The sequence below is a fragment of the Corvus kubaryi genome, unplaced genomic scaffold, assembly GCF_017639235.1.
Source record: "Corvus kubaryi isolate FWS band 111438036 unplaced genomic scaffold, C.kubaryi_AGA036_p1.0 37393, whole genome shotgun sequence".
Classification (NCBI taxonomy): domain Eukaryota; kingdom Metazoa; phylum Chordata; class Aves; order Passeriformes; family Corvidae; genus Corvus; species Corvus kubaryi.
The window spans coordinates 687,022-700,480 of NW_024581132.1; the positions used below are offsets into that span (position 1 = coordinate 687,022).

The 13,459-nt window shown below is 55.0% G+C and overlaps 2 protein-coding genes across 3 annotated transcripts in view; one reads left to right on the plus strand and one right to left on the minus strand.

Moving 5' to 3' along the window:
* Positions 1-4,908, plus strand: part of GZF1 (GDNF inducible zinc finger protein 1) — a 16,753-nt gene extending 11,845 nt beyond the window's left edge. The window contains exons 11-14 of the mRNA XM_042038918.1: positions 1,581-1,675; positions 2,145-2,312; positions 2,883-3,040; positions 3,413-4,908. Coding sequence (XP_041894852.1) covers positions 1,581-1,675; positions 2,145-2,312; positions 2,883-3,040; positions 3,413-3,724 — 733 coding nt within the window. The 3' untranslated portion in view covers positions 3,725-4,908. The remainder of the gene's footprint in view (positions 1-1,580; positions 1,676-2,144; positions 2,313-2,882; positions 3,041-3,412) is intronic.
* A 487-nt stretch (positions 4,909-5,395) lies between these two features.
* NAPB (NSF attachment protein beta) lies at positions 5,396-13,430 on the minus strand. Of its 2 annotated transcripts, XM_042038876.1 has the most exons (11): positions 13,243-13,430; positions 11,381-11,460; positions 10,968-11,084; positions 10,214-10,260; positions 10,060-10,137; positions 9,363-9,418; positions 9,070-9,154; positions 8,418-8,522; positions 8,123-8,191; positions 7,861-7,911; positions 5,396-7,035 (listed from the first exon to the last, which is right to left on the minus strand). In XM_042038876.1, the coding sequence occupies exons 1-11, from the start codon at positions 13,338-13,340 to the stop codon at positions 6,931-6,933; spliced, it is 891 nt and encodes a 296-aa protein (XP_041894810.1). In that variant the 5' UTR covers positions 13,341-13,430; the 3' UTR covers positions 5,396-6,930. The 2 variants fall into 2 exon arrangements, with proteins under 2 accessions (XP_041894810.1, XP_041894812.1); XM_042038878.1 differs by lacking the exons at positions 10,214-10,260; positions 11,381-11,460; positions 13,243-13,430 and having other exon boundaries at positions 10,968-11,027.
* Between the last annotated feature and the right edge of the window lie 29 nt (positions 13,431-13,459).

The following is a 13,459-nucleotide window of genomic DNA, read 5'->3' on the forward strand; positions in this document are numbered from 1 at the left end:
CTCCTCATGTGGGGTGCAGCCCTCAGTGCCTCCCAAATCCCTGTTTTGTCCCGATGTGGGGTGCAGCCCTCAGCACCTCCCAAATCCCTGTTTTCTCCTCATATCCCGTGTGGGCCAGGACTGTGCTGCAGAGAAATGTGGGTGGGATTCCTCCAGCACATCCTTAGACTCAATACAAAGACAAGTGTGGAAATATTTGGGAAGGATGTGGCGGGGTTTTCAATGGGAAAATGCCGGATTTGGGGGCGAAGCAGGGAAAACAATGGATCTGGGAATAGGAGGAGGTGGCGCGTTACTGATGTCACCCACACGGAGCTGATGCGGCACCCGCTGGGTTTTATCTGTCCCAGGGTGGTTTTATCAGGGCAAAAATCATCTCTGAGGGGTTTTCACCCGATTTTATCCCTTATTTTACCTGTCTTAGGGCAAGAATCATCTCTGAGGGGTTTTAATCTGATTTATCTGATTTAATCTGATTTATCTGATTTAATCTGATCTATCAGTTATTTTATCTCCCTCGGGGCATTTTTATGAGGGCAAAAATCATCTCCGAGGGGTTGAACTTGATTTTATCAACTTTATCTTTCCGGGGGCATTTTTATCACAGCAGAATCATCCCTGAGGGGTTTTAGCCTGATTTTATCCCTTATTTTACCTGCCTCAGGGCAGAGCCCTTTTTCATGAGGGCAAACATGATCTCTGAGGGGGTTAACCTGATTTTATCAGTTATTTTATCTGTTCCAGGGCGTTTTTATCAGGGTAAAAATAATTTCTGAGGGACTTTACCCTGATTTTATCAGTTATTTTCTGTGTCTTAGGGCAGGCATTTTGATCAGGGCAAAAAAAATCATCCCTGAGCAGTTGAAGCTGATTTTATCACTTCTTATATCTGTCTCAGGGCATCTTATCAAAGCTAAATCATCTCTGCGTGGTTTGACATGATTTTATCCACTTTATCCTCGTGAGGGCATTTTTATCAGGGCAAGAATCATCTCTGAGGGGGTTTAACCTGATTTTATTGGTTATTTTATCTGTCTTGGGCCAGAGACATTTTTGTGAGGGCAAAAATCATCTCTGAAGGGCTTGAGCCTGATTTTTTTCATGGAAAAGACATTTTTATCAGGGCAAAAATCACCTAGGAAGGGCTTGGGGCTGGTTTTATCCCTTTTTTTCTCTTTCTTGGGGCATTTTTACCAGGGAAAAGTCCTCTCTGAGGGGTTAAACCGGATTTTTTTTTTTATGTTCCCAGAGCCCTGTCAGGAATTTTGGACACTGGCATCTCAGTGCTGCCTTAATTTGGGTGTGCTGGGAATTTCTCCTCCTTTGGGATCTATTTTGCCCCGTGGATGTGCCTCTCCAGGAAAAGCAGCCATCCCAACCCCCTGAGGAGCTTTCCCTCACATCCCAAAGGGTCGGGCGCCACAGCCTGGAGAGAATTTTCTAAATCTGGCTGCTTTCCCCCTTGAAAAACTCGGTTTCACCGTAACATTCTTGGATGTGGGCGTTGATCCAGCAGTAAGGATCAGTGGGAATGAGGGAAGGGTTCATCCTGGAGTTGGAACATTCCTTTTTCCTTGCAGGATCCACACGGGGGAGAAGCCCTTTGTGTGTGACGAGTGTGGGGCCCGCTTCACCCAGAACCACATGCTCATCTACCACAGGCGCTGCCACACAGGTGAGGCTGCAAAACTGGGAGAAACCAATCCCAGCCATTCCAGGGAGATGGAAAATGCTGCTTTTTGGCCGTGTTTTTATGGATAAAATGACATCTCGTCGTCTCTTAGGTGGGATTTGCCTGAGAAAGGTTCCCAAGGATGTCCCGTGATTTTAAGCTGAGCGAGGGTTTATTTAAATTGGATTTTGGGAAGAAATTCCTCCCTGTGAGAGCAGTGAGGCCCTGGAACAGTTTCCCCAGAGCAACTGTTGCTGCCCCATCCCTGGAATTGTTCTAGGCCAGGTTGGGAACAAGTTCCAGGCTTGGAGCAACCTGGGATAGAGGAAGGTTTCCCTGCCCATAGAATGGTTTGGAGCTGGGTGACATTTAAATGTCCCCACAGTGAGGCCACGCTCCGGAATTTCTGTGGGATATTTAAGAGCATTCCCAAAGCTCTGCTGGTTTAATCCTCCTTTTCCCCCTTTTTTAGGGGAAAGGCCTTTCATGTGTGAAACCTGTGGGAAGAGCTTTGCCTCCAAGGAATACTTGAAGCACCACAACCGGATCCACACGGGATCCAAGCCCTTCAAGTGTGAGGTTTGCTTCCGGACCTTTGCCCAGCGGAATTCCCTGTACCAGCACATCAAAGTCCACACAGGTAGGATGGATTTGTTCCCTTTCTTGGATACACCCCTCACCACGGCAATATTCCAGCCAGGAATTCTCAGCCAGGTTTTTTCCCCGCGTGCACGCCTTGATGTGTCATGTCCTCCCCTCCTCCCACTAGTCCTGCCTGACAGCAGTTCCCTGGCACACTTCCATAGGCCGTGGAGATGCCGGGATCGTTGGGGATGGAGAGCTCTGGTTTAGCTGGGGAAGGAGGAAAACTCCAGACAGGGAGTTTGTGGGGTGTTTGGAGCGATCCCAGGGCTGGGAGCGGTGTGGGGGTTCTTGCTCAGAGACGGGTGAATAAAGAGGAGGAATACCTGGATTCTGGGCAGGACTTGAGCCTGTCACGGAAAATCCACGGGAAATCTGTGGAAAAGCGGAGCGGCAGCACAGCTTTATGGGGCTGGGAGGAAGCTGCTGCTTCCAGCTGGGTCGCAATGTGACAACACTGGTACCACCGGGATGTTTTCCCTGGCCGTTCCCTGCCATCCGGGGCTCACTGGGCGTTCCCGAGCCGCAGCAGCCCGTGCCCAGCCCGCACCCCGTGCCGTGTTCCCAGGGGAGCGGCCGTACTGCTGTGACCAGTGCGGGAAGCAGTTCACGCAGCTGAACGCGCTGCAGCGGCACCACCGCATCCACACCGGCGAGAAGCCCTTCATGTGCAACGCCTGCGGCAGGACCTTCACCGACAAATCCACGCTGCGCCGCCACACCTCGGTACGATCCCGCCCTCCCGGAGCGCCTTCCGGGCCTGCCACAGCCCGTGGGCTGACGGGTCAAGCGTGGGTGGGGCTTCCAGTTCTGGGGGAAGCGGGGATGTTGGGAAGGAATTCTTCCCTGGCACAGTTTTCCCAGAAAACCTGTGGCTTCCACATGCCTGGAAGTGTTCAAAACCAGGTTGGATGGGGCTTGGAGCGATGTGGGATAGTGGGAGGTGTCCCCAGATCACCTTTAAGGTCCTTTCCCACCCAAACCATCCCATGACTCCAAAACAAAGACCTTTCCTACCAGTGTCAAATACAAGCTTGACCCAAACTTTGCCTTGTCATCCCGTATCCAACGTTCTCTCCCCTGGTTATCCCTTTGCAGATCCATGATAAAAACACCCCCTGGAAGTCCTTCCTGGTCATCGTGGAAGGAGCCGCCAAGAACGACGAGGGGCACAAAACGGAGCTTCCCGACGAGGAATACGAGGTGTCCCCCAAAATCCCGGAAAAGCTGCTGGCCTTCCCAGAGAACAGCCCCTACCAGGGCCTGGCAGCCGGCCCGGGAAGCGGGAATTCCGGCACCGACTGTAAGGCCCCGGGAGCACAGGAGTCTCTGCTGGGAGAGCTCAGCGTGCTCCACACGCAGACGGACTCCGGGAAGCCCCAGCTCCATGCCCTGGTGAACATGGAATAACTGGGGACTGCCTCCCGCTCCTTAGGCTGCACCCCTTGTACAGTCCTTGGCCCAAGGGAAGCTGGGGAAGAGTGGATTTCCAGCTTTCCTCTGGAAATTCCTTCCCCAGCTCCATCTCCTGTGGTCGGGCAGGGTGGCACCACGCCGGGGAATTTGTGGGAGTTGATTCCCTGGGAATTCAGGGGGTGGCTCAGGGACCTTGGTGGTGCAGGTTTGTTTTCCAGGGAATTCAGTGCCACATGGACAATCAGGAGAACCGATGTTTCTCCGTGACATTCGCTGCGTTTTCCCCAGTGGAATTTCACCCAGGAAAAGTCTGGCTAAATTTGCTTTTCAGGAAATGCTGGTTTCTCTCTGCTTTTGCCAAAGATCCCAAAGAGTGGGAGCAGCTTTGGAGTTTCATTCCAGGAGTTCGGAGTCTCTGAGCAGCGAGAGGGGCAGGTGGGAGCCAAGTGCTGCTTCCTTGGTTTTACAATTCCATGGAAGCTGGAGCAGTCTGGCACTTGGATCCTGTCACTTCTCACCTTCCAGCTGCTCCAGCTCCCATGGAATTGGGCACTTAGGAGACCAAAACATCTCCTGGAGAAAAGTCTGGGAAAAGGCTCAGTTCCGAGGCTTTTGCCGCTCCATTTTCGTGGAATAGGATTTGGGGGATTTTCCCTGGGCAGGGAGGGAGCCTCGGAGTGTTGTCTCCTGTTCTTTGGGAACAGCAGCGCGCTGCTACGGTGCAATGCTCCAGACCTCGGGATCAGTTTCCCAGTGTCAAAACCCGCAGCTCTTCCCATCCCTTTCCCCGTTTCTTTGCCTGTTCCTGTAGTATTCCCACCGAGATTCCTCAGCTGAAGCTGGGAGCAGAACTTTGGGAAAGGTAAGCACAATCCAGCCTGGTGAGGTCCAGCAATAAAGACCACAGAGGTATTTTTTGGGATAAAGGGATGGCAGAGGCGTTCTCATGGAATTCAAAGCTAGGAAAAAGGGAACTTTTGTACCGGAGGGCATTTCCAAGAGGATATATTTGAGATATTTATTCCTGCTGGAGCTCAGTTATTCCCAAGGGAATGAAAGGGGTTGTAGATATATTTAAAGGCTGAGCAGTTGGATGCGGAGCCAGGGAATGTTTTGTACTCTGGGAATACACGGAAGTGAGTTGTCTGAGCTGTTCCTATTAAAATATGGAATATGGAGACCTCCCAGTAACGTGGTCATATCCAGTGGGATACTTTGGGATGCTGACAGGCTCGGAAGGTCCACCTGGAGAAGATTCCCTGGAAACCTCAGAAGGGGCCTGCAGGGAAGTGGGATCCAGCAGGAAGTGAGTCTTCAGCAGGAATTGCAGTGACAGGAAAAGAAGGAGGGAAGGGCTTCCCAGTGACAGAGGGGGAATTTTGGTGGGATATTGGGAAGGAACTCTTCCCTGTCAGGGTGGGCAGGCCCTGGGAGAGTTTTCCCAGAGCAGCTGTGGCTGCTCCATCCCTGGAGTGTCCAAGGGGCTTGGAGCAAGCTGGGATAGTGGAAGGTGTCCCTGGAACAGGGTGAGCTTTAAGCTCCTTTCCCACCCAAACCATTCCGTGATTCCAAACAGGAGTTCAGGGAATCACGACTCCTCCCAGCCTCCATCATCCCACCACACTCCAGCCTTGTGAGTTTCCCAGAAAAACCACTGCTCCCTCCTTCCATCCATGATTTTCACTTTATTCATGAACAGAGTCACACCAAACATGATATTCCTGCTAAGGCCATTTCCTTAAATAAGTTTTCTGAGTAGGGGGTGATGGAAGTGGGGCGGGAATACAGCGGGAGTGGCGGAATTGTCACCTGGGAACCATCACAATTCACCATGGATACAGCGGAGGACATGCTGGAGCTACTCACACACAGCTACCAGGTGTAGGGATGGAGTAACAGCCCTCCTGCTCCTCCTGGCCTACAACACCCACACAGGGAACGGGAACGCAACCGAGAAACACCGGGAAAAGTGGAGCCTCCCACGCTGTGCTTCCCCTCATCCTGGCTCCCACGGTGCTGGACGCCGGACAAAGCCATTCCGAAGGGAGGGAATGGATGAACTCCGTGTGCTGCCAAGCCTGGAGCTGGGATATCCCTCCTGCCTCCCAAGCCCAGGCTTTTCCATCTCTTTGGGACGTTTGGGATGAACACAAGGACCTGTGGGAAGTACGAGATGGGGAAGGGAGGGAAAACACCAAACCAAGGAGAATTTGGCATGGATCAGGATTTTTGGTTCTCAGAACTTCAGAGCCCAGTGAGCCAAGCTCTATCCAAAGCCCAACATTCCAACCTTTTTCCAGAGGAAAGAGGGGCGGGGGCTGCCTGGAGCCTCCAGAACAGCCCTTAAGTCATGACGTCACTCTTCCCAAAGAGTGACAAATTGCACGAGCTCCCGACGCCTCCGACACATCCATGGAAAACCAGGCAGCTCCATCCTCTCTCCCTAACCACGCATCCATAAATTCCTGCAGGAATTTTTCAACCCTTCCCAAGCAAACTGTGCCTTCCCCCGGCACCCGAATTCCCACAAGGCTCCCGTGGGATCAACACCCATGTGCAGCCGAGGGGTCGGAATTTAGGGATCGTGCCCAGCGCACGCGGAGGGACAGGTACAAAAGCAGATCCTTCCTCGGGTGGAATTCTTTGGGAAGTGGAGGGATGGGATGCACCACGAACTAAAGTGGAAAATCAATCCAAGAAAGATGGAAACCAACCAGGACCTAGGGCCGACCCCGATCCCGGCGCTCCTGGAATGCCTCTGGCGTGGCAGGGGTGTGCGGGATATTGCCAATTCCCAAAGCCTCTGGCTAGCACCGCGTCCAGAGCCCCGAATCCAAGCAGATCCAACACTTGAGAACGGGAAAACAGGAACACAACAGGCTGGAAGCGCTTACTGGTACTGTGCCGGCCTGCATGGAATATTTACATGCTGGAATCAACGGAACAGCGGGAAAACTGGGAGCTGTCAGTGCAGGCACCGGGATGAGTGGGACCAAACCCGAGGAGGAGGAGGAATTCTGCTCCAAGAGCTTCTCCCGCCTCGGATCCGCCCGGAGCGTCACCACAGAGCTAAAGAAACACAGGGAGCCGTGGGAGTGGGAAGCGACGAAAGAAAGCGCGGGATTGGGTCGGGAATGCCCGGGATTGGGTCGGGAATTCCCGAAAAGTCCTCGGCTGGAGGCGGGAAGGGCCCGCGGGCATCACTTGAGGTCGCCGTCGCCCTCGCCCTGGATGGTTTTCTTGATGCGCAGCAGCATCGTGGTGAGCCACTGATCCAGCCGCGAGATGGAGTCGAATTCCTTCACCTGGCACCGGCAAAAACGTGGATCAGGAAAGGGAATGAGGCTGGGATGGGAGCGGCACACGTCTGGGAATAAAGGGGAGGGAAAGGGCGGGGGGAATGCAAAGGACAATGAAGAGAAAGGGGGGAGAAACGAGGGGAAAGAAGGGGGGAAAATAATGGGAAAGGGAGAGGGAAAAACAAGGGGAAAGAGGGGAAAAACAAGGGGAAAAGGGAAAAATAAGGGGAGAGGGAAAATTAAGGGAAAAGGGGGGAAAATAAGGGGAAAAGGGAGGGGGAAGAATAAGGGGAAAGAAGGGGGGAAAAATAATGGGAAAGTGGGGGGAAACAAGGGAAAATGAGAGAAAAGGGGAAGGAGGAAAAAGACGAAGGGCAAAAAAAAGGGGAAAAGGGGAAGAGAGGAAAAAGGGGAAGAAGAGAAAAGGAGGAAGAGGAGAAAGGGAACAAACCAAGGGGAAAGGGGGGAAAAACAAGGGAAAGGAAAAAAAAGGAGAAAAGAAAAACGGGGGAAAGGGAAAGAAAAGGAGGAAGGGGGGGAAACAAGGGAAAGCAGAGGGGAAAAGGGAAAAGACACAGGGCCAAGATCCTGGGAAAAGTCTCTCCAAACCCACCCCGAGCACTTTAAGCTCCTGTCAAACACCAAAGGATCCAGGCGGGATCTCAACTCTCCATGAGAAACCAGGAATGCTGAAGGAGGAAGCTGGGACCTTGCCGGAGCAGCTCCGCTCCCAGCCCCTCTCCGCGGGTTCCCAAATACTGAACAGGGCACAGCTATCCCAAAAAAGAGAGGGCAGAAGCAGCATTCCCAAGGGAATCCGTGAGTACTCACTGCCTCAGTGTAGGCCTCGCTGTTCTGCTCCTCATGGGCTTCCAGCAGTTTCTGGGAAAACACCGGGAAAAATTAGGGAATGCGCTGTTACTCCACGTGCCTGCTGTGGCATCTCATCCCAAGGAACAGAGATCCATGGAAAACACCCACCACAAACACGGCGCTGGGCCAAACCCAGGGAAAAGTGAGGCCAATGTCCTCTAAAAGATTGGGATAGAGGAGAAAAGCCCTGGAAAAGTGGGAAAGCCCCCTGGTTACTCACTTTCAATAGCTTGCATTCCCGGGAATCTGTGAACGCCGGGAACATTTCTTCATATTTCTCCAGCGCAAGCTGGAAGAGAGAAGAGATCCCTTCACGTACCATTCCCGGGTTTTCTCCCAGGATTTGCCTTCCCATCCTCAAACTCCGGGAAGTATCCACCACGTGCCAGTGGCACATCAAGAACTCCAGCCACTGCTGAGGAGGGATCAGGGACTCTGGGGATAACGGTTCCGAGCCCACCGAGCTGCTCCCAGCAGGCTGGTGGGGAGGGCTTGGGAATTCTGGGATAACTGACCTTGGCATTCAGCTCATCCACGATGAAGTGGCACAGGGCAGCTTTGAAGAAATATTCCTTGGCGCTGTACTTGAGCAGAGGGTTATCCATGGTGTTTGTTCCCACCTGGAGAAAAAAACCATGGAAAAAAGGGGCAGGAAAGGAAAGCCTGGATCAAACCAATTCCAATTCCACCCTGAGCCACGGGGCTGGGAATAAAAGGCATGGAAAAAATGCCAAAAGGCTGTTGGGAAGCAGGGAGGTTTCAAGCTCATCCCAAGGGAAGTCAGATGCCACTGGGCTGATCCCTGGTTGACAAGGAAATGGGAAAACAAATCCATTTGGGAAAAAGCTGCTCCGGCATGAACCCCCTGCAAGCACTGCCGGTATTCCCAGGTAAATATCCCACAAAAGGCAGAGCTGATAGATCCAGCAGGGAATTTTCTGCCAAAGGGCGCTGGAAATATATTCCTTTTCTTGGAAACACCGGAAATCACAGATGTGGCACTTGGGGACACTTGGCCATGCCAGGGGAACAGCGGGACTCGGACCTCAGAGAGCTTTTCCAACCTAAGCAGCTCCCTGATTCCAGCAGTTTTGCCAACCCCCCCGTGCCCTTTTCCTTGGGATTTGCCTATGCCCATGGCTGTTCCCATGGGATCTGGCTCCTGACCTGCTCGTAGATCTCGATGGCTTTCTGGTACTGCTCCAGCTGCGCCGCGTACGCCGCCACCTTCAGCAGACACTTGTTGGCTGAGCTGCAACCGCATCCCGAAAATCAGGCCCTGAATCCTGGGAATTCACCAGCCCGTGCCCCAGCACCACCCAGCACCCCTTCCCCGAGAGAAAAGCGGGAAGCCACAGCTGGGATTTAGAGGAATTCTCTCGGAATAGCCTGAATTAGAAGTGTGGTGGTTGTGGGATGCATCCCTGCTCCGGCCCTTCCCGCCGATCCCAAGGACTTGCCTGTTGGATTCCTCTCCCTTGTAATAATCCGCAGCCTGCTCGTAGTGCGCGATGGCCTGGGGACAGAAACATGGGATCAGAAATCCCGGGATAGAGCACCCCAGGGAGCAGCACTGACATGCAGGGAGAGAGATGGGATCCAACGGAGCGGAGCCAAGGAAGGGAATCCTTGCCTGGAAAATCATCCCTAAACCCCACCCGCTTTTATCCTGCAAAACTCCAGCAGGAGATCCGCAGTGGGATTCCTGCCCAGGGAGCCTGGAAATGGGAATGAGGGAATCACTGCTGACATGGGAACTGAAGAGGGACAGAAAACGGCTCCATGACATTCCCAAAGCGCTCTTCCAATAGGGACACCGAGGTGGGCTCTCACCGGAGCGTTCGGCACAGGGACACACCAAAAGGCTGGGAATGCTCCATGCTGGGAAAAGCACTGACTCCAAGTCAGGCCTGGATTGCACCTACACTGGGAATTCCTGGAGATGGGGATTACTGAGAGCAAGGAAATCCCAGGATGGTTTGGGTTGGGAGGGAAGATCCCGTTCCATTGGGGGAACACCTTCCACTATCCCAGGCTGCTCCAGCTTGGAAACTTCCAGGGATGGGGCAGCCAAGGCTTTCTGGGAAAGCCGTGCCGGGGCCTCCAATGACGTCACTGATGACGTCAGCAGCGATGACGTCCCCGACGTCCCCTCACCTTCTCGATGTCCACCAGCTCGGCCTCGTAGATCTCGGCGATGGTGATGTGGTGCTTGGCGGCGATGGTGAAGCGGCCCTGGGGACGGGAGGGAGGCGGGGTGAGGCGCGGCGTTCCCGGGAGGCCGCGCGGGTTCCCGGGAGCGGGCCCTTACCATGTCCGTGTAGATATCGATGGCTGCGTTTAAGCAGTTGATGGCCTCTGCAGCGTGCGTGAGAGACAACAGCGTCAGCCTCAGCCCGCTCCCAACCCCGTTCCCTGCAGCTGCTCCAGGGACACCGACTCCGCAGGGTGGCTGCAGTGACCTCGGTCCCAGCGCCCCCAGCAATTCCCAAAGGGAGCAAACACCGGGATGACCCAACCCTGAGTTTGGCCTCTGCCTCCCCCAGCGCAGCAAAATTCAAGGGATCAACTCCACAACGCTGCTGTTTTCCAGGGAATTCTGGGTTTTATCCACCCTGAGTTTGTTCCCGTGTCTCCTGGGATAGTGCTGGTGGGAGGTGGGGGATTCGCTTCCAGACCTGTCTAGGCAAAATGGGATTGGAGGCTTTCCCAAAAATCCCAACCAGCTTGAAAGAATCCTAGATCCTCGACTGTCATCCCAGCAAAGGCCAGGACTGGGGAAAGCCTCAGGGACACGGCAGGGATCCCACCGGGATCCAGCCCAGGGACTGCCTGGAGCCATTCCTCAGGAAGCCCTTCCCTAAAGCCAAGCCAAACCAGGACGGAAGCTGCCAGAATTCCCAATGCCCCGCAGCATCCCCAATCCCAACAAACACCAAGGATGGTGCTGACCCTCCTGCACCATCCCAAATCTCCTGGAAAAGCAGGAATGCACCTCCGCCACCACTGAGCGTTCAACCACTGGGAACAATCCCGGATTCCGCTGCCGGATTCCGCTGCCTTACCTTGCGGATCCGCTTTTTTGTAGGCATTCCCAGCATCCACAAAGCTGGTGGCGGAGTCATGCTTGCTCTGGAGCTGCATGTGCAGCTTGGCTGCCTGGCAAAAGGCATTTCCTGCCGCTGCAAAAGAAGGAATAGCGATCCCGTGAATCCTGGGAACGAGCGGGAATGTGCCGCTTCCGGGACTCATGGAGATTCAGGGATGAGGGCTTCCCAGCAGGATCACCAGCTGTCATTTTAGAATTCATCCAAGATCCTTCAGCTTATTCCCTCTGCCCACTCTCCCAGCATTTAAGTAGGAATTGCACGGACACAGAGACCATTCCCTATGGAATAACTCACTGGAAGACGTTTGGGCACTCCAGGATCACCTGGGATCAGTGATGCCACCCCCAAATCCCAGGATTTGGACTCACCACTCCAGTTTTTGGCGATCTTGAACATGTTGGCAGCCCTGGTGTACATCTCACACGCCTCCTCCACCCGGGTGTTGCCCCTGGAATACAGCGGGAAAGCTCCTGAGGCCGGGCGGGAACACGGCTCCCGAGCCGAAATCGGGATTGGGAATCTTGGCCTCTCCAGGCTCCCTGAGGCTGATCCCGCCCCCCATGTGAGAGCACTGAAAGGGGAACGCTGGAGTTGGGGGCTCTCCCGGAATTCCGAGATGCCAAAGGTCAGCGTTTTTGGTAAGGGAATGCAGATTTTTCATGGAACTCCTGGAAAAAAGGAGGCTCCGGGGTGACCTCCTCGCTCTCCGTAAGTCCCTGACAGGAGCCAGGTGGGATCGAGTTCTGCTCCCATGGAAAAAAAGGAACCCCAGAATCCCTAAGGCTGGAAACCCCTCAAGCCCACGAATCCAACATTCCCCCACAGTCCACGTCCCCAGGCGCCCCATCCACGCTGCTCTTCAATCCACCTCACAGCAGCGATTATTCCGTTTTCTTTCCCATCCCTTGGGAATTCTGGTGCTTTTCTCCCCTCCCTCTCTCCCTCTGGCAGCCGAGCCCGGTTGGTTTGGAAGCGCAGGCGGGATTTTTGGATCCCTCCTTGCCCTTGGAAGCTGCCTCTGGCACGAGCCGAAGCCAATAGCGGCAGCACCGAGGAATGCTACACCCGGAGAGGCCTCTGGAATGGGCAGGTCCCAGCCTTTTCATCCCAAAAAACTAAAACTAAAGGAATAACAGCGCTTGTGCAAGGTGGTGGAGCAATTCCAGGAGGAGCCCAGGCAGGAAGCGGGCACTGGGAGGCCTGGACATCCCGTTTGCCGGGATGATGCCAAGAGCCGAGTCACCCCCCCATCCTCTCCTTCCTCTTTTTTTTCCCTCCAGCTATTTTTAGCCCTGAAAATTAAAAATTCCCCTCTCGAAATCTCTGCCCGTTCCCTCCAAGGATTTTCAGGAATTTGCCGCCCGGATTACGCCCCTGGAGCAGGCCCTGCCTGATTAATCTGCTGGAATCTGGCCGGGGAGGAATTTCTATTTAAAACTTGGGGGTTTTAGGGCGGCCGCAGCCGATTTTTCCTGGCTGATGGATACAAACCTCCAGGCCTTCGCGGAGCATCGCTCCGGGAATGCTCTTTCCTTAAAAAAACTAAGGAAAACAGGGACTGAGGTGGCCAAACCATTCCGTTTCCAGACACACCCCCAGGAACAGCGAGGCTCGAGCAGCCAGGCCCAGGGAAAAGGAGCTCTGCCATTTTCTGGGATAGCGCCGGCCGCAGCCCCGGGGTGCCGGTGTTCCCTGGGATTTCGGGAGAGCCCATCCCCGCCAGGGCGAATCCCGGCGGTGCCGGGAGATGATTCCCCCGGGATAAAGCCGGGCCGCGGGCGGAGGACGGGAGCCGCAGAGGCCGAGCGCGCTCGGCACATCCCTGAGGCCATGGGCGGCCAGGAGGGGCTGCTCCGGGGAGAGCGGGCTTTGGATCGGGATGGGAGCGCTCCGTGCGCCCTGACAGGGATAAGGGAGACCCTCACTCACACCGCGGGGCAGGAGCTGGGAAAAAGGGGGAACAGATTGCGAAGGGGAGGATGGACGTGGGGAAGGGCGGCTGGAAATAGGGAAGGGGCGGATGTAGGAGACGGGAGGGGGGCAGGGGCTCGGGGTGGGGGGGGGATCCAGGAGCTGAAGGGGAGCGGGAGCTGGGAATGGGGGTGCGAAGGGGCTGGAAGGCGGCGGGCAGGAGCTGGAGAGGGGGATCCAGGAGCCGGGAAAGGGGGGAGATGCAGGAGGTTGGCCGGGGGATGCGGAATGCGGGAAGGGTGATGCGGGAGCCGCTCACCCGAAGAGCCCCCGCAGGAAGGAGTGCGAGCCCTTGACGCGCTTCTCGGCCTCGGCCATGAGCTGCACGGCCTCCCGCTCCTTCCCGGCGCTGTCCATGGCTCGCGCTTTCCCTGCTCGTCTCGCCTTCCTCTCCGCTCCTTCCTCCTCCTCCTCCGCCGCGGCACCGGGAGCGCGGCGGGCGCGTGCGCGGGGCGGGGCGCGCGCAGGATGCGGGA

Coding starts and splice junctions, on each gene's coding strand:
- NAPB (XM_042038876.1), bottom strand. CDS start 13,340: ATGGACAGCGCCGGGAAGGAGCGGGAGGCCGTGCAGCTCATGGCCGAG. Junction 10,261..10,967: donor CAAAAAAGCGGATCCGCAAG/GTAAGGCAGCGG, acceptor CGCACGCTGCAG/AGGCCATCAACTGCTTAAAC. Junction 8,523..9,069: donor CCATCGAGATCTACGAGCAG/GTCAGGAGCCAG, acceptor TTTTTTCTCCAG/GTGGGAACAAACACCATGGA.